Below are 20,698 nucleotides of genomic sequence, written 5' to 3' on the forward strand. Positions count from 1 at the left end.
GAGGAGGGCTTTGGTAGAAATTAATTCCTTTCGTTGAGACCTTTCATTAGAGTACCATGAAGGATAAAACTAGTTCCACTCCCCCCCTCCCCCTCCACCCCGTACTTTCATAAGAGGACAGAAAGAAGGGCAGTAGTTGGTAGAAAACGGTTCCTTTTGTTGAGACCGTTAATTAGAATACAATGAGAGATAAAATTAATTAATTAAACAGCACCTCGGGAAATAATTCGTGGGGGACCCCCCCTTTTAGACAGAAAAATCAGATGGCCGTCTGGCACATCTTCAAGGTATAGGCTACCTACTGCAAAAAATTCCAGGACTCTAGGACCATTTCCCTAGAAGTAGTTCAAAACGGTAGAAGTGGGTCTGGAGGACGGACGGACAAAACGCAAACAGTAGCACTTTTTTTTTAATTCTTAAAAAATGCGCTAAAAATGACAAGAGATCAAAAAGTTTGCAAACAATTAATTTAATTAAATTCCTATTTCACATTACCAGTGGCGCACTGAGAAATGTTCAAGGATAGAAAATGCAAGATGACCCCTAAAAAAACAACACCCTGTAGATTCTCACTACCATTGACATGACCAATGATGTGAGTCCTTCAGCGTATATTTCAAATTTGAGCGAAAGAAAAGAAAAAACTTTAAACAATCGTGAAATTATAACACCCTGTAGATCCGTAACGAAGCAGGCTTATGTTTATATGAACTTTTAATCATCGTATAAGCCAAAGAATTGGCACTACCGTATTTAGATCATATTTAGGAACATGTTGTATAATTAGGTATATAATAAAGTATAGGGAATCAGAAAAAAAATGCAAAAAATTGAGGTTAAGATATACTGGGTGTTGCATTTAAAAATATCAACTTGGGACCAAATCTCAGAAAAGGGTTTAAAAAAAATTGTGGAGACGCCAGTGCTAATACATAAAAATATCTAAAATAGTCAACTTTCCCTTTTTTTAGTAAGATATTCAACTTTTTTAGTAAGACTTCGAACGCGCCGTGTACCGCTCGCATCCCCCTGCCCTCCCCCGCGGAATGGCGGAAAAGTCTAGAGGTCGTAGCGGCGGAACGAGGGGGTCGTATCGAGTTGAGATTTTTGCGTTGGCCTCTTACTTCGTGGACGGGGGGGGAGGAGGGGGGAGTGACATTTTTAAGTACTTTTTCGCGAATTACTTGAAAACGTGAAACGCGGGACGTCGGGGTGTTATCAACGGGCCATGTGGCCCCCCCCCCCCCCGCGTAAAGGTACAGTTTGGAGGGCCGTAGCGGGCGACCGGGAGGTCGTATCGAGTTGCGATTTTGAGTGTTGGCTTCGCGGTTGAACTGCGCTTCAGAGGCATTGGGTCGCATCCCCCTCCCACCTCCCTAATTTGCTCATAAAAGTAACTTCTTTTATTTTGGCGTTGTATTCGGAAACGACGAGATTTAGAACGATGCCGTTTTTTATGTTGCATTCCTATATCGATCGGTCGCGTTCTAAAATCGGCGGCGATTTGAGCTCGCACTCCCCCATCCGGCTATCCACCCTCCTTTGCGTAGAGGTCAAGTTAACTGGAAAACGGGAGGACGTATCGAGTTGCGGTTTTGTCCGTTGGCCTCGCAGTTCGATTGCGCTTCCGAGCCGTCGGGTCGCCCCCCCCCCCCCACCCACATTGCTTATACGTGGTAATTTTGGCGTTTATGCGGAAACGACGGGGGCTAGTTGCGGTTTTTACTTTGGATTACTATATTGCTGCGTTCTAGAACCGATGGCGATTCTAATGAATGTGTGAGGCGAGGCGGCCCAGCCGCCGAAGCCCGAAATGTGTCTTTTTTGTGTGTTTTAAGGTGCGAAGCGAATCCGACCAATGTGTCAACGGTCTTATACAAGCTTGGGATAGGGCGGCATTTACGTTAGTGGTATATGTACCCCCTCCCCCCAAATTCCTATAGAGAGTTCTTTTTTCATATTTTGGCGTTTATTCGCAGACGAGTGCTAGAACGATGCTGTTTTTTACGTTGGATTCCTAAAGGGTTTTTCAACAAGAACTTTGTTTTCTAAAACAAAATAAAACAAAAAAAATTAGATGAAGATGATTAAAATTTTTATTGAATTACAATTATGAATGAAAAATGATATCTGGCAAATGTCCACCACGAGCACGCTGACAGATGTCGATTCTTTCATCAAAGTTTTTAATCACTTTTTGTCAAAATGACGGGTCTATTTCGTTAATCACATCACTGATTTTGATTTTTAAGGCTGCAATCGATTCGATTGGCTCCGTATAGACTCTGTCTTTAACATAGCCCCACAAAAAATAATCCAGTGGTGTTAAATCACACGATCTGGCTGGCCACTTAACAGCTGAGTTCCGTGAAATTATGCGATCGGGAAATTTGGTTTGCAATAAATTGATCGTTTCATTGGCTGTGTGACATGTGGCACCGTCCTGTTGAAACCACATGTCAGTGATATCCACGTCATCAATAATAGGCCAAAATTGAGTTGTTAACATCTCGCGATAGCGTGATCCATTGACCGTTATCGCATTTTCAGCCTCATCTTCGAAAAAAAAACGGTCCAATCGTCCCTCCAGACCACATAGCGCACCATACAGTGACACGTTGAGCATGTAAAGGCTTCTCAATAATCGCTCTAGAATTTTCAGAAGCCCAAATGCGGCAATTTTGGTTGACATACCTTGACAAGTGAAAATGGGCTTCATCTGAAAAAATGATTTTTTCAGAAAAACCAGCGGGTTGTTCCTGAATGAATTGAGCGAATCTACGGCGATGTGAATGGTCGGTCGGCTTCAATTCCTGGACCAGTTGAACCTTGTAAGGCTTCAAAGCCAAATCCTTACGCAAAATTCGCCATGTGGTGGTTTTGAATAACCCCAATTGTAGAGAACGTCGAGGAATTGACAAATTTGGATCTGCTTCAACACTGTGGCTCACGCATGCGATGTTGTCAGTTGAACGACCCGGTCGAACACGCGTTGGTGTTGGCACATTTTGTATCGAGCCTGTCGACTCAAATTTAACGACCAAATTCTTAATAGCGCCAATAGCGGTCTCAGAAGGACGATTATGTTGTCCGAAAATATCACGAATTTTTCGAAACGTAACTTTAACAGAACCACCATTTTCATAGTGGATTTTAATGATTTTAATGCGATTTTCAAGCGAAATTGAATTCATTGTAACAATTGCCCATGCATCTACTACGAATACGTCAAAAAACTAAATGTCAAAACTATGATGTTGCCGGTGTTGCCACAACTGAAAAACAAAGTTCTTGTTGAAAAACCCTTTATATCGATTGGTCGCGTTCTGGAATCGACGGCGGTTTTACTCCGCTGCGTAGAGGTAAAGTTATGACGCCTTAATGGGAGAACCGGTGGACATATCGAGTTGCGGTTTTGTCCGTTGGCTTCGCGGTTCGATTGCGGATCGCGGATCGCCCCCCCCCCCCACACATCGTTTACGGGTGCTAGAAGCATGCCGTTTTTTACGTTGAATTGCACTATCGCTCGGTCGCGTTCTAGAATCGACGGCGATTTGTGTAAATAAATATATGGGGAAGGTTTAGAGTTTCATTACTACAATGGCTCTTCTTTGTGTGTTTGAATGTGCGATTTTTTACGTTGTCTTCTATAAAATCGTACTGCGCATGCTCAATAGGCAACTTTCTTATTTATGGAGTAATTTTAACGAAATTTGAATGGCAGGGCCTTCTAATGAAAGCAAACAAAATGCATGCGCAAAAAGTCATACTGCCCATGCGCAGAACTTGACTCTTATTTATGTCGGTAAATGATAAAGAATTGGTGTACAATAAAAACAGAATCGTATGTCATCTATAGCATGGAACGACACGAGATAATATACAGTATCCAAAAGTAGGTATATATTACACCGAAAAAATGAAAACACAAACGTAAAAATACCCAATTTTCGGCGGAATTTGTGAATCAACTTACGCTAGCGAAGTCTTATACGCCGAGTTTGACTAAAAACGAGACTCGATATATTGGTGCTTTTTTGAGCCAAATCAAAATTCTTTTCCTTTTTTTTCGCATTTTATAACGTGCCAATGTTTCTTAAAAACAAACCAAACTAGATTATCACAACAATCAAACAAACAAAAAAAAAATTGACAAACGGAAAACAATAACAAACGGCGTGTGCTAACAAAACGACGGTGGTAGGTCCAGGACCTATCTAGTTATTAATTAACATTATAATATTAATTAAATTTTACTACATCAAATCTTATTTGCAGGAAAATGAACGGCATCAACCTAAACGAAACTACTTTACCTCAAGACGACGACCTCATACCTCAGTCTCAGGGAAACGGGCAGGTAACGAATGGGTTTTGCAACTCGAACGGCTGCATAACACCGACACCGAGCGAGTACCTAAACAGTGAGTTAGACGCGATTGATAATTGTAATAACGACTGCATTTACAAGAATAACTTGCAAGCGTTGAGCGACGATTCGGTCGATCTAATGGACTCGTCGAAGATGTTAACGAATTTAAATTGTGACGAAGGTAACGTAATTGCTCAAGAAGAAAGTGATACGACGAAGAGTGACGATAAATCAATTGATAGTCGTGATAATCATTTTGGAAGTAGTGCCGTTAGTTGTAGTAGTTCGGACGAAAGTGCTTTCAAGGTGAACTGTGATGTGATAAATAACCAAAAGACTGATAATAATGTTAACGAAACAAATTTAGATGCGGTAAACGTAGCGAAGCATCTTTGCGATGTCAACGGTTTTGAAAGTATATGTTTAAGACCGCCCTTTGACATTCCAAAGACTCATTTAAAAGGTGACATCAATCATAACGGTGATTTAAGAACGGCCGAACTCGATTCGGACACCGAGTGCACGGAGGCTAGTGAAAGTAGGTCGGAACGTACCTTAGCTCATCCGGCGAATCCTAGCGCGTTACATTCCGTCGAGACCAGCACGGAGACCTTGACCTCTGAAAATGTCACCTGCAAGTAAGTTGGCTCGCTTGCGCTTCTCACTTTTTGACTCTCTTTTGCAGTTCGATGCCAAAACAAATGAACGGATTTGAACGACTTTCAAGTCCCGACGTATTTAATGGAAATTTCGATTTCTGTAAAGTGTGCGCCCAAAATATTAAGTTTATACACGGCAAACATAGGTAACTATTTTTCTTTTTTTAATATTGGACAATAGAAACTAAACTGGAAGTAGTGTTAATGACTCCTGGAAAATACACAAATCTATAGCTATAAATTGTAGGCAAAATAAGCTCTTATCAGGTTCCTATACCACCTCTCATCAAATTAAGTGCACAACTTTGATTAATAAACTGAGTTTTTTAACGTAACTTGCAACTCCAAATATAGCGCAACGAAAGTTTTTGCACCTTGGACCCAAACGCTTTCGTGGTAATAATTTTTTACTCGAAAACGTGACTCGGATAATGCAGCGCAACGCACAACGTGCTTGGTACGTCTTTAAAAGTCTCAATTCGCACTATATTTACTGGTAAACAAATCTGCCAGCCGATTGTCCCAATTACGCAATGAAGGGGGGGGGGGGGGGTTAAAAGGAAAAATGCGTTTCGGGAAGCGAAGGTGGCGAGGATGTGGGACGTCGCGATGCTTCTAATGGATCAGATATCCCCCCCCCCCCACTCCGCGTAAAGGTAAGATTAGGAGGCCTTAGTGGGCGAACGGAAACGTATCGAGTTGCGGTTTTGTGCGTCGGCTTCCTAGATGGACTGCGATTGATAGGCGCCCAGTCGTACCCCCCCCCCCCCCCACACTCCGTATAGGTAAAGGTGTGACGCCGTAGCGAGAGAACGGAGTAATGTATCGAGTTGCGGTTTTATGGGTTAGTTTCGTAGTACGATTGCGCTTCCGAGGTATTAGGTCGCGTGCCCCCCTCCTCCCAAATTGCTTATAGATGTCACTTATTTCACTTTTGGGCGTTTATTCAGAAACGCAAAGAAGTAGAGCCTATTTTTTACGTTAGATTCCTCTATCGTTCGGTCGCGTTCGGCGATTTGAGTAAAGGTAAGAGGCGAGACAGCGAAGTCGAAAGATGTCTCTTCTGTATGTTTTAATGTGCGAGGCGAAGCCGAGCAATGTCAACGGTTCTACACAAGTGTTGGACACTAGATGGTATTTATAATTACGTTTTATGCCCACCACTATAGATGACACTTTTTTCATATTTTGGCGTTTATTCGGTAACGCCGGTCGCCGTTTTAGAATCGAATTGTCTATGCTGCGTGTGCGCAATTCGCTAGATGAAGAATGCCGCTCTCCCACCAAATTTTTCATCGCCGATCTGAAAATCGAAGAGAACCTGACTTCGTCTATGTTTTTTCTATATGGGTAGATATAGGAGATACCTCTCTCATGGTCAGTAGCGACGGTTTTTAGAACTGGCAACACTGCAATGTGGGACGAGAAGGCGCGAGTGTCGTTTTTGAGGCACTTTTTCGCGAAGTACTCGAAAACGTGAGCAGAGAATGTAATGATACTTTCCCAAAACTAACATTATCAAAATCCCCTTCCTTCATAATGTCGCGTAATTTTGACATATACTGTAGACATGCAGACATTAATTTTTCTCCTCTATCAGAAATTTTGAAATTTGTTTTCTTTTATGTAATGTCATGGTTTAATTTAGTTACTTAATTACATTGTAATAGGTTTACTCTTATTTTATTTATCTTGCTTATTATTTTTTTGTCTATAGTGCCGCTTACGCAAATGTAACAAACTTCAATTTTGTTCTGTTATTGGATATTATTATCTCGAGTAGTCTTGAAGATATATCGATTGAAAGGCGGCGCCTCCCCCCCCCCCCTAGCGGTAAAGGTATGATTCCGTAGTGACAGAATGGGGTAACGTGTACAGTTGCGGTTTTGTGGGTTGGTTTTTGGTACGAGGTATCCCCCCCCCCCCCCCCCCCCAAAGTTGCTTATAGATCTCACATTTCATATTTGGGCGCAGAGAGCTAGAACCATGTGTTTTACGTTGGGTTCCTCTACTGTTCGATCGCGTTCGGCGATTTGAGTAAAGGTGAGAGGCGAGGCGGCGAAGTCGAAACATGTCTCCTCTGTATGTTTTAATGTGCGAGGCGAAGCCGAGCAATGTCAACGGTTCTGCACAAGTTAGACCGAATGGTTTTTACAATTACGTTTTATGCCCCCCACCCTTGTCTATAGATGACACTTTTTTCATGTTTTGGCGTTTATTCTTAAACGCCAGTCGCTGAGGGTCTCCTATATCAATCGGTCACGTTTTAGAATTGAATTGTCTATGCTGCGTATGCGTAATAGGCAACGTTCTTATTTATGGAGTAATTTGAACGGTAGGTCCCTCTAATGAAAGGAAATAAAATGCGTGTGCAAAAAATCGTACTGCGCATGCGCAAAACGCAACTTTCTTATTTATGTAAGTATCCAAAACCGAATAGGTATACATTACACGAAGAAATGAAGAAGAAACTATCGGAATATTGGTGCTTTTTGAGCCGAATAAAAATTTTTTTCCTTTTTTTCGTATTTTCTAAAATTCTAACGTTACCTAAAAACCACCCTAATTATATTCTAACAGGAATTCAGCAAAAAAAGAAAAATTCTGTACGGTAAAACAATATAAAACGGCGTATGCTAACAAAACGGCGATGATAGGCCCATCTAGTCTAGTTACACACTGGAATAAGCAGATTTCAATTGTCCCTAGGTTTTAGGGTTAAGGATTTTGGAAAGGGTGCTGGGAGCAAGACCTCTAATGTGTTTTTTTTTTTAGTTTCTGTGTGACTTCCAGTACTTTTTCAAAGGTTTCCTACTCGGTTTCCCTCGCGGTTTCCTATCTTCCCTTTGCATTCTTTTGAAAGGGCCTTTAGGAGTCATAATGCATTTCTAGTGTTTCCTCCAGAACTCCCTCTTTGCTTTTCTTATGACTTTATTGTACCGTGTGGATGAAGGATCGGTTCCACATTGCAAATGGCTTGCCTAAAAAAATTAAGTCAAGACTACCCTTAATTAAAATTAGTGTAATTGCTATTTCTGTCTGCTTCTATCACATGGAGAGAGCGCGTGCGCACTCTCTTACATCGATGCGTGCATTACGAGCAGAAGTTACGCTGCGTTCTTCTCTTTCACACTGGACAGTACGGTTGTCGCAATCTTAAGCAGCGTGCGAGAGAGACATGTGTATTGACTAACGTCTTCTGTGACGTTTTCTTAAAATCCGAGAGGTTCCATTCTATGCTGATACACAAATTGTTGGGAGCTGGCAACCGCGCGACGAGGTTCCATTCTACGCTGATACACACATTTTTGAGAACTGGCAACCGCGCGACCTACAAGAAGAGGAAAGGATTTAACCTCAATGCAGAATCACATGTTTGATACTGTTAAATTTTATTGTTTGAAGTTGCTTTTAGTTCTGGGGTAAATGTCTGCTCAATTTATGTTTATGTTTTGATTACATGGTCTTGGCCCCCAGTTGATGTTATATATTTGGTCATGTGGAACTTATCGAATTGTTCGAAATATGATGTGTCTATCGACATGTTTGTAAACTAACACTTCGCCCTGAGGAGACACTCACTGGAGTGGTAAATAACTAACCAGTTACGACACCTAATGCTGGACCGTTCTGGAATCTTAACTTGTGCAGAAACAAATCGTTCTATTTAGTTGTAAAATTAAATGTGGTGTATTTTCCAGGAGGCACTTTACTTTCGGGTGTCCACAGGGTACTGAATCTTTTTTTTTTAGTCATAATAGTAATAATACAAGCGGAAAAAATTCACGTTACTCTACGCCACCTCTATACTCGCGTACGCCTAGCGGGAACAACTGGGAAACGACGCTCAGCTCTGTCAGCGAACAGAAGAGCGTGGCCCTGCATCAGTCTAGGTTAGGAGACGACGGACTAGTACCCTTACGATCTGATATGCAAGATAGGTTATGGCAAATAATAAAAAAGCAAAAGGTACTATACCACATCGGCATCTACTGTGAATTGACATTAATGTTTTATAGAGAAAGGAGGAGGCACTTCAGAGGGAGCTGCATACGTATCGGCAGGCGCTAATCAAACAGGTCTGTCACCAGTGCAACTACAATGACGGAGAGAGAATAGACGACACGGTTAGTATGTAATCGGCGCATTGTTACAGCAAAATCCGAAATGAAAAATACAAGTTAGTTGACCGAATGCCCGCCATTTTGTACTGTCAGTAGTTGAATTTCGTCCATATCTTCACGATTTTGTTTTTAAGCAGAATCTCTTACAGTTTCTCAGACTGTTTGGACTGAACCTCCTAAAATGTACGATACTTATAATTCATTCAGTTGTAATTGTACTTTACGACATAAAATATGTGACAGTTATACTTGATCGTCTCTGTTTGCAAGTCTCGATTCATTGATGGTGTTGGGAGAGTTTACCCAAGTTGAAGGTCGTACAGTTTTCCCCACTGAATATCGCTCGTGGTAACTACAACGTCTGAGTGCTTTTTGTGAATTCTTTGAATTTTGCCAAGACCTATTTACTGCAAGTGGTCGTGTAATTTCATTGAGTAGGAGTTAGATGACGCAAAGTCGCTTAGTTTTCAGTCTGAATTGGATCAGGATCGGATGATGATCCCATATAGGTAAGCAAAAACGTGCTTAATTTGCTCTTTTTGAGTATTACAATGTCCATTTGTACCAAATCAGACGAATTTATATCCAACATGTAATGTTTATTTTGAGGGTCCTTAGATACAAACACCCTGTATATTTTTGTAAATCGCCATGTGAACATGTTTTTATCCAATATGTAAAAGTTTATTTCGAGAGTTGTTAGTTACAACATTCCATACTCGTATAATCTCAGTTTTTTAATATGGAACACCCTATATATTTTTGTAAAACGCTAGATGAACATGTTTTCTATCCAATATGTAAAAGTTTACTTCAAGGGCCTTTGGCTACAAAATTTCATACTCTTACAATCTCAGTTTTTTTAATATGGAACACCCTATATGTTTTCTACCCAAAATGTCAAAGTTTATTTCGAGTGTCGTTAGTTACAAAATTTCATACTCTTATATCTCAGTTTTTAATATGGAACATCCTGTATATTTTGTAAAAATTTAGATGAGCATGTTTTCTATCCAATATGTCAAATGTTTATTTGAGGGTACTTACTTACAAAATTTCATACTCGTATATCTCAGTTTTTTTTTATATGAACACCTTATATATTTTTGTAAAACGTCTGATGAACATGTTTTCTATCCAATATGTAAAAGTTTATTTCGAGAGTCTTTAGTTACAAACTTTCATATTTGTATATCTCAGTTGTTTTTATATGGACACCTTGTATATTTTTGTCAGATGAACATGTTTTCTATTCAATATCTAAAAGTTTATTTCGGGGGTTCTTAGTTACAAAATTTCATAGTCTTATATCACAGTTTTATTAATATGGAACACCCTGTATATTTTTGTAAAACGCTAGAAGAACTTCTATCCAATAGGTCAAATATTTATTTCAAGGGTACTTACTTACAAAATTTCATATTCGTATATCTCACTGTTTTAATATGGTACACCCTGTATATTTTTGTAAAACTTTAGATGAACATGTTTTCTATTCAATATATAAAAGTTTACTTCAAGGGCCCTTGGCTACAAAATTTCAGACTTGTATATTTCAGTTTTTTACATGGAACACCCCGTATATTTGTTTAAAAAGTCACATGCACATGATTTTTATCCCATATGTAAAAGTTTATTTCGAGGGTCCTTAGTTACAAACTTTCATACTTGTATATCCAGTTTTTTTTATGTGGAACACCCCATATATTTTTCTAAACCTTTGGATGAATATGTTTTCTGTCCAATATGTAAAGGGTTTATTTCGAGGCTCCTTAGTTACAATATTTCATAATCGTCTATCTCAGTTTTTTATATGGAACACCCTATGTATTTTTCTTTTCTGAATCCTCAGATGAACATGTTTTCTATCCAATATGTAAAAGTTTACTTCAAGGGCCCTTGGCTACAAAATTGCATACTTGTATATCTCAGTTTTTATATGGAACACCCTGTATATTTTTATAATATCTTAACTTGTTCAATAATCTATTATGGGGTGCTTTCATTAAAAAACTGAGATTAACAAGTATACTATATATACAAAAGCACAATGTACAAATTTCTCCTACCCACAGTCGTTGACTCGCTTTGCACAGGGCGTCCCATTTTCGACAATTATACAGGGCATCTCCTTAAATGTTAGTGCTATGAAATGTTTATCTCAGTTTTTTATATGGAACACCTTGTATATTTTGTAAAAGTCAGATAAACATGTTTTCTACCCAATATGTAAAAGTTTACTTCAAGGACCCTTGGCTACAAAATTTCATACTTGTATATTCAGTGTTTTATATGGAACACCCTGTATATTTTTGTAAAAAGTCAGATGAACATGTTTTCTGTCCAATATGTCAAAGTTTACTTCAAAGGCCCTTGGCTGCAAAATTGCATACTTCTATATCTCAGTGTTTATATGGAACACCCTGTATATTTTTGTAAAACGTCAGAAGAACATGTTTTCTATCCAATATGTAAAAATAATAGATTTTTTAGATACTATCTGGTTACTTTTTAAAGAGGGGGTCCTTAGTTTCAAACTTTCATGCTTGTATATCTCAGTTTTTTTATATGGAACACCCTGTATATTTTGATCAAAGTCAGATGGATATTTATTCTATCCAATATCTCAAATGTTTATTTCGAGAGTTCCTATTTACAAAATTTATACTTGTATATCTCAGTTTTTTAATATGAAACACCCTATATATTTTTGTAAAAAAACGAACATGTTTTCTATCCAAAATGTAAAAGTTTATTTTGAAGGTCGTTACAAAATTCCATACTCGTATATGTTTTTTTTTAATAAGGAACACCCTGTATATTTTTGTAAACAGTCAAATGAACATGTTTTCTGTCCAATATGTAAAAGTTTATTTCGAGAGTGTTTAGTTACAAAATTTCATGCTCTTATAATCTCAGTTTTTTTAAATATGGAACACCCTATATATTTTTGTAAAAAGTCAGATGAACATATTTTCTCTCCAATATGTCAAATGTTTATTTCGAGGGTACTTACTTACAAAATTTCATACTTGTATATCTCAATTTTTATATGGAACACCCTGTATATTTTTGTAAAATGTCAACATGTTTTCTATCCCATATATAATAATAATAGATTATTTAGATGCTATCTGTGTTACTTTTTAAAGAGGGTCCTTAGTTTCAAAATTTCATACTTGTGTATCTCAATTTTTATATGGAACACCCTGTATATTTTTGTAAAATGTCAACATGTTTTCTATCCCATATATAATAATAATAATAGATTATTTAGATGCTATCTGTGTTACTTTTTAAAGAGGGTCCTTAGTTTCAAAATTTCATACTTGTGTATCTCAGTTTTTTATATGGAACACCCCGTATATTTTTGTAAAAAATCAGATAAACATGTTTTCTGTCCAATATGTCAAATGTTTATTTCGAGGGTATTTACTTACAAAATTTCATGTTTGTATCTATATCTGTTTTTTTATGTGGACACCTTGTATATTGTTGTAAAACGTCAGATGTTCTATTCAATATCTAAAAGTTTATTTCGGGGGTTCTTAGTTACAAAATTTCATACTCGTATATCTCACTTTTTTTTATATGGAACACCCTGTATATTTTTTGTGAAAGTCAGATAAACATGTTTTCTATCCAATATGTAAAAGTTTATTTCTGGGGTCCTTAGTTACAAAATTTCATACTTATCTGTTTTTTTATATGGAACACCCTATATATTTTTGTAAAACGTCTGATGAACATCCTGAGTTACAAACTTTCGTACTTGTATATCTCAGTTTTTTTACATGGACCACCCTGTATATTTTTATAAAATGTCAGATGAATATGTTTTCTGTCCAATATGTAAAAGTTTATTTCGAGGGTCGTTAGTTACAAAATTTCATACTTGTATATCTGTTTTTTTTAATATGGAACACCCTGTATATTTTTTTAAAACGCTAGATGAACATGTTTTCTATCCAATATGTAAAAGTTTACTTCAAGGGCCCTTGGCTTCAAAATTTCATACTTGTAAATCTCACTTTTTTAATATGGAACGCCCTATATATTTTTGTAAAAGTCATATTGAACATGTTTTCTATTAAATATGTAAAAGTTTATTTCGAAGGCCCTTGGTTATAAACATTTGATACTTGTATATCTGTTTTTTTTTAATATGGACCACCCCATATATTTTTGTAAAATCAGATGAACATGTTTCCTATTCTATACTATAAAAAGTAATATAGGCGTCATCTGTTCTTTTTGTTTTCAAAATGAATAGTATACTGGATTAGGTGAAAAAGTTGTCAGACCCAATCTCATTTTTAAAGGGAACACCCTGTATATTTTAATCTAAAAAGATAGCATATTCATTTCTCTTTTCATAAATATAAGATTAAAAAAGTTCAAAATTCTTTCTGAATCTTTTTGATTTTTTTAACATTTTTTATATCATTTTTTTTTAATCACTGAAATCTTTTTTTACTGTCATCCCTGGCCAGCTATATTTTTGAAAAGAGAATGTAATAATGCTACTTTTTTAGATTACAAAATACAGGGTGTTTCATTAAAAAAAAGATTAGATCTGACATTGTTTTACTTGAATCTGCATACTTATTTAGAAAACAGCAGATTATTCAATAAATATATTTTTTAATCTATAAAGATAGCATATTAAACTTTTTTTTTAAATATGACATTAAAAAATTCAAGAAATGTTTATTTTGATTCAAAAAAGATTTTTAAAAAATCCTGGATAACGAGCTGCATTAAAGTAAACTTATCTTGTCTAGAGTGACAAAGAAGATGGCGATAGTTCGTTTTTGAGGGTCGCAAGCGAGTGCGTTGATTCGCCGATGGCAGCAATGGTCAGTCTCGTTTGTACGAACTTGTGGCTTTTGCGTGTATTTGCTCGTTCCTTAACTCCCCCGATATCCACCTTCTGCACGTCTAAACTGACATTAGGGTTCGTTTTTAGAATTCCGTGGTGGATTCTAATTGCAGCGCGGGCGAGGGCCAAGCGTCGGCGGTCGAATCGCTGCGTTCGGACATATCATGGGAGGCGGTGGAGGAGGGGCCGGCGTTTCCCGAGGGCATCTCGACGCTCTGGGTGCCCGACCATGCGGTCTCGAGGTGTACGGGTTGCCAAACGCAGTTCTGGCTCGGAAGGAGGAAGCACCACTGCAGGTATTATTACGCTTTGTTTATAGACTGAGAGGAGTAAATTGCAAAGCCTGAATTACACCACTAAATTTACTAACTTTAGTATAATTGCTCCTTTCGCCTACAATTCTTTTTTTTTTATCATGGTAGAGGCACTTAGGGACTATGAGTTACTGATAACTTACTTTTAATTTTTACTAAATTGCTACCTACTGAGCAGGGGGAATGATTCTCATTCACATGCCCTGTCACTTTTGAAATCACTAGAGCAGCAATCATTACAAGGAGATCTGAGGGTTTGCCCCTTTTGTTTTGATCATGATTATAAAGGCACTTAGTGGCTATGAGTTACAGATAACTTAGTTATAATAAAATTATTACCGATACCCATTACGAACTCGGACGTTAACTTTTCTTAAGGAGAAACGTGCACTTACAAGTAACACAGATACACAAAAACAACAGATTGCTGTATGCATTTAATAGGTAACAGGTTTAGGTATACTTAAAAGCGCCCTCTATTGAGTAGCAGTATAAACATGTACCTTCCAAAACTGTAAAATTACACTTACGGATTTATGCATTAGATGTCTCTGCAAAAATTTAAAGCCGATGAATACCTCCACTTCACTTAAACAATGGTGGCCCAGCTTACCTCCATATCACTCACTGTAATAATACCAATAATAAGGAATTCGAATTGTCCAACTTTTAACGCTAAATTTTTTGCAGCGACATCTAATGCATAAATGCATAAGCGTCATTTTAGAGTTTTAAACTGTGACATGTTTGTACCGCTGCTCAATAGAGGGCGCTGTTAAGTAAAGTCACTAGATATAGAAAGTACCGCAATCATCCGCCATTTTTGGGCAAATTTGCTGCCAACTTAAAAAAATTGACAAATAAAATCTGAATAGCTGTCATTTTTTATAACCTAACTTTATAGTACTGTCATGTTTTATAAAAATATATACAGATATCTCCAAACAGGTGGAACAATCCCTAACATTAAAGTTACTAGAATCTGGAAACTTCCGCCATTTTTGGGCAAAAATCATGCGTTCTCTCTCTAACACACGAGCCCAATGGATTGCGGTACTTTCTATATTTAGTGACTTTATACTTCAATCTGTTACCGATTAAATGAATAAGGTTAGCTTATTTACAATAAGAACCTTAGCTGAAAAATTAAATCACAAAAACGCCAAGCTAATTTGAAAAACATCAGAGTTGCCATTGGTCACTGTGTAAAATCGGCGCCCTCTCGGCCAAATTGCAAGTGAAAACTGTTAGCGCGAGTTCCTTAAAACGCTCCTCTTAGTTTAGAAACGGAGAATAGTGAGCAATGGACATTTTGCAGAAATTGCGGCCGAATCTTTTGCGCCGACTGTTCGGAGAACAGCACGCCGCTGCCGTCCGAGCAGCTGTTCAGTCCGGTGCGCGTATGCACGACGTGCTTCGCGAAGTTGCGCCGCGACTGCGCCGAGATACCCGACCACTGTAAGCACGTGGGCCCGCAAACGACGACCGCGAATCCGCAAATAACAGCATCCAGTAATTAAGTTTGATTGTATTATTTTTATTGTAAAGTTTTTTGTATTATATCAATGTTTTTAGGTTTACATCTGTCTGGGTTTTGTAAATATTTTCTAGTGCACTGTTTTTGGTCACGTTTTTAGTCGAAATGTTATTTTAACCTACATTTTATGTCGAATCTTGTGATGTGTTTGGAGTTGGCTACGAAACTGAAAAATTTTCCGATGTAGCTTCCACGGTGTATAATCATAACCACGCTTTCTGATCAATGTTCAATTTTCCTGTCCAACTCTTAAACCGTTTTTATAGCTTTATTTTTAAAGTGATGCACATTTTTTAGTTTTAGTAATCCTGTTAACGTCCATTAAATAAAGGTTACTGTGATTTTAAAAGGAAATGTTCTTGAGAAATGCTGTGATGGAATATTTTTAATGCTTTTCATCACTTTAATTTAGACGGTAAACATCAATTGTGACAATATATGTATACACTATTGGGACTCAAAGGTTTTGAAGTGACCTCTGTCTCGAGCAAATGTTAACGAAGAAAAAACACTTCAAAACTTTCGCAGACGATTAAAAAAAAAGACGTTCCGATGGCCGACGGGCGGGCGTGTACTAATTGTAATATATTATTTTCTAATAGGGAAGTAATTGCAAAAGTCAGTTCCGATTTTTAACATCTTAATCCCTTTCGTTTAGAAGCAATAAAAATGGGCATTATAACAATATAATTTTTAGCGGGATTCCCACATTTTCTAAAAGGATTTAATTTTTCAATTTGATAGATTTTGCATTTACTTAAATAGACAAAAGAAGGTAGTTGTACTAGAATAATATACATGCATTATAATGTATTGTAGATGAGACAAAATATACACTATTTAACTAAAACTGCATTCAATAATCACTCATATCCTTCTTCAATAGTGCGACTAGAAGGTAGGTAACTTTGCTGCTACCATAACACTTGAAGTGCTACAGGGTGATTCACGTTCACGTTTTTAAACTTGCAGTTGAAATAGGAAAGTTGGTTCATAATAATAATTTCAAGATGGCGCCGCTTTCGTAAATACCGGATGTTGGCGCCATCTTGTTTTTTTTAAATAGAAACCATTTTCTATTTTTGTTCTAAATGTGCCATTTTATTCTGAATTCAATGGTTCTAAGATATGCGTAGGCCGTAGGCCAATCTGTCATAGTTTTTGAGAAATGGGAGATGCAAAGGTCTATTCAAAAATTATTTTCTTAAACCATTCAGGATAAGTGAATGCTTAAAATCTAAGGAATTGTTGAGTGTGGCCAACATTTTCGTATAGAGAGTTCACAACTGAGAGGTTCTACCCTGTATATACAACTTACGACGATACATCATTTTTGAGAGTTGGCAACCATGCAATTTTTAGGTGGGAAAAAGCTGCCTGCGCCATCTAAATAGCACGAACGGGGATTACGTTGATCATCTTGTCTTAAAAGCGGTCGTGAACGCATCGCTCCATAAATGTTTCTTGTTATTTGTGTTATGTAATGCAGGTAGTAATTTTTGCATTTCTTTATATCATATTTGTGTTTTGTATGTCACCTTTTATATTTTTTGTGTGTTTGAATCTTTGTTTTTGAAATTTACTTGGTTTAACCGCAATGCATAATCATATATGTGATACCGTTATGCTATTGTTTGTAATTGTTTACTTTTTTGGTGTAATGCTTGCTTAATTTATGTTGATTACTTGCTCTTGTCCCTGAAGTAACATTAATATAAGTTTTGATCATTTTATGTTAATATGTGGAAATTACCGATTCGTTTGATGTATGTACTGACTTGTTGTTTGTAACTAACAATGTTCTCCGTGATTGTCTTCGACTTTCAACTGTAGGCTCGAAACCCCGAACTAGGGGCGACGCTAACTCTCTTGCGGGGGCGAGATTACGCTAAGCAGACCTCTTCAGTTTAGAATCTATGTGCGATAAATGAGTGGCGATTCGATAATTTCCACATATTTCGTTTTTAGTGAAATTTGATTACAAGGCCGTGTAATTTTCCATATTGTTTTTAAAAAAAGGACTATTGCACCAAAGGTGAGTCACATCCTGTCTAGTTCACCAAATAAAAATAAGCTGGGAAAAAAGACCTCACCAAGAAAAAAACCAGCCGTCAAATTGATATTAAATTTTGTAGCAAAATTAATTGTGATGATGCCGCATTTTATATTTTTTGTGTGTTTCAATCTTTGTTTTTGAAACGTACCTACTTGGTTTAACCTCAATGCAGAATCACATATTTGATACCGTTATGTTTTTGTTTGTAATTTTGGTGTAATGCTTGTTTAATTTATGTTTATGTTTTGATTACATGGTCTTGACCAGAAGTAATATAATAATATCCATTTATTAAAAAAAAGTGAATAGAAAAGAAAAGCAGGTACAGTAAAAAAACATAGATGTTCACCGTTAAGTTGAAAAGGGCGAAGTTCAGATTGGTAGTTGAAAACTTGTACCATCTGTTCTTCCATTTAACCCTGGCTTATTTAAACGAAGTTCCTAGTCGGCCAATGATCGATATCACTTACGTGTATGACATTAAAACTAAAAGAAGAAAAGGGCTTAGAGAGACCTATTTTGTCTTCTAGCAGTGATTTCCGCATATATTTTTCATTGTAGAGGATTTTATGTGAGATGAGAGTTCATATAAGTTTTGATCATACCTTTAAACGCGGAATTTATCGAATTGTTTTGATGTGTGTATGCGTGCAGACTTCTTGTTTGTAAAGTAACATTTTCTCCGTAAATGAAGCAGTCGGGGGGGGAGAAGAACGAGAGGGTAAAAACTGTAAACTGTAGTCAAAATTGAGCTACGACACCTAATTCCGTGATTGTCTTCGACATTCAACTGTAGACTCGAAACCAGGGGCGAGTTACCTATCTTGCCGGAGCGGGATTATGCTAATCAAAGCTCTTCGGTTATCAGAATCATTCATCATATCCAGGCATTCCGGATTGGAGAAGGTCCGGTTAATATAACAATGCATTGTATCTGTACTTTATGTAAGAGACTTCAGAATGTATTCCTTCACACATGGGGAAGGATTGGAGGCGTTTTTAAATCTAGGTACTTGTGATGGCCATTCTTTCACTTATCAAGTTTTGTATTGCATTAACGTCAGATTTCATTTATTCAAATTCAAGGTTACTTACTTTTAGTCTTTGTATTTTGTAGATTGTTGAATAGGAAACTCATTGTTTTCCAGTGTAAAAATGATTTCCAGCGGTGTCTCGATATACGCCAATGGTACTTGTGGTGTCAACGGTGTCTATATCCAACGGTACTTTTTGTTTTGAATTTGAAATCATCTCGACCCTGTACCCATCGCATCAACTTCTCGAATTTAAACTAATGCTCGCATACCTATAAGATGCAAAAAGCGGAGGAATTCCTCTGTTTAGCGGACTTCTGCAGAAAGACGATCACGAGTAAAACAAAAAGTAGTAAAAATGGAAATAAAAGAAAAATATACCATATTATTATTTACAGTGTAGTGTAGACAATACGAGAGTCGACAATTATTTTTTACCAATAGGGCAATACATGGCCCTAAGTTTGCCGACATCGATCGGACTCAAATCTTCGACCCATCCCATGTTGCAGTTTGGCGTCTGAAAAGTCAGTCTTTCACTGTGTGCCGTTTCGATATTTTCGCTTACCGTATGCGGTTGTATTGTCATCAAGCCATTCGCCGAGAACGCGTACGGATCGTAGTGCATGATGCTACAGAGGTCGTATGGGTATCCGAAGCTTGTTTCGCTATTCGCTGGTATTATGTCAAAATTGAAAAGCTCACCTGGGGAAAGTTAATGGTTGAATTGAACTAGGTCAGGTGGACTTACTTGGTATAATATTTTGGGGGTAAATTGTAATGTAGTTGTCCCTGTCTGGAACACTGTGCATGTGGTAAAATCCGACGGCGTGCATGAATTCGTGGATAATTTGGTGACGGTGTACGCAGGTGGTTCCCAAATTCATAGTTTGAGGTCGCCCCTGTCTACCAAGCTCGGCGTAACACCCGCTCGGATCGGCATTCTGCGGAAGTAGAATTGCTCGGGCAAAAAATCGAGAAAGCGCCACCTACCGTGATCTGAACCACGCTTCCTCCACAGTATGTTGTCGACTGGTACGGATAAACGCACGTATTCGGAAACCCAGTACTCAGCGTGGTGATTATCAGATTACGGTCCGATGCACCTAAAACAGGTCATCCTAGCCTGGCTGGAACTTGGGTAGTTGTACTTACTGAAACTGCCAGTAATGGTGTAACACACAACGCCTCCCGGCCATCAAAGATTCACATTAGTCGCCGCGTTCCGTTTGCTTGGCAAAAGGATGTCGCCCTCGAATTTGCCACTGTACTGCCATAGATTCCTCTCTCTACCTACAAATCGACGAGTTTAGTCCATTGGCAAACTCAACCAGTCGCGTACTCTTCTTTATGTTGTTTCGTAGTGACGAACAGTCTGAAGGAGTTGAGAGGATGACCAGTAGAAGAACGGCGGTTATTGGCTCCATTTCTCAGCACTAAAATCTTTATCAATTTCGTCTAGCGCTTATATAGCGAAGAGTTTGTGGCACGGGCAAATATTATGCACTCGATCTTAAAAAATAAGTGTAACTATTTGCTTTGTAAAATTTATGGTGATAAATTGCGTGTACCTTGGCGTCTTGGTACACAGGAAGAAGACACATATTCTTGAGAGTGTTTGTAAAAACAACGGAAAGTCGCTTGAAAATGAGGTGGCGTATTGTTGACTTTCCAATTTTATTTATTTTCTTGTTCAAATTATTTAATTAGACTACGTTCT

The 20,698-nt window shown here is 37.7% G+C and overlaps 1 protein-coding gene and 1 long non-coding RNA gene across 5 annotated transcripts; one reads left to right on the forward strand and one right to left on the reverse strand.

Annotated features, from left to right (window-relative positions):
* Positions 1-4,257: 4,257 nt before the first annotated feature.
* LOC116161502 (myotubularin-related protein 3-like) lies at positions 4,258-16,728 on the forward strand. 4 transcript variants are annotated; one of them, XM_031474862.1, is made up of 8 exons: positions 4,288-4,424; positions 4,472-5,010; positions 5,058-5,177; positions 8,784-9,000; positions 9,051-9,158; positions 13,940-14,014; positions 14,125-14,333; positions 15,631-16,728. In XM_031474862.1, exons 2-8 carry the CDS (start codon positions 4,511-4,513, stop codon positions 15,869-15,871), a joined length of 1,470 nt encoding a protein of 489 aa, XP_031330722.1. In that variant the 5' UTR covers positions 4,288-4,424; positions 4,472-4,510; the 3' UTR covers positions 15,872-16,728. The 4 variants fall into 4 exon arrangements, with proteins under 4 accessions (XP_031330719.1, XP_031330720.1, XP_031330721.1 ...); XM_031474859.1 differs by having other exon boundaries at positions 4,258-5,010; XM_031474860.1 differs by having other exon boundaries at positions 4,258-5,010; positions 15,670-16,728.
* Positions 16,729-19,738: 3,010 nt separating this feature from the next.
* Positions 19,739-20,268, reverse strand: LOC116161011. Its single transcript, XR_004143362.1, has 3 exons — positions 20,134-20,268; positions 19,972-20,084; positions 19,739-19,922 (listed from the first exon to the last, which is right to left on the reverse strand). It is a non-coding gene; the product is annotated as an uncharacterized LOC116161011 (long non-coding RNA).
* Between the last annotated feature and the right edge of the window lie 430 nt (positions 20,269-20,698).

This window comes from Photinus pyralis, unplaced genomic scaffold, assembly GCF_008802855.1.
Source record: "Photinus pyralis isolate 1611_PpyrPB1 unplaced genomic scaffold, Ppyr1.3 Ppyr1.4_LG10, whole genome shotgun sequence".
NCBI lineage: Eukaryota > Metazoa > Arthropoda > Insecta > Coleoptera > Lampyridae > Photinus > Photinus pyralis.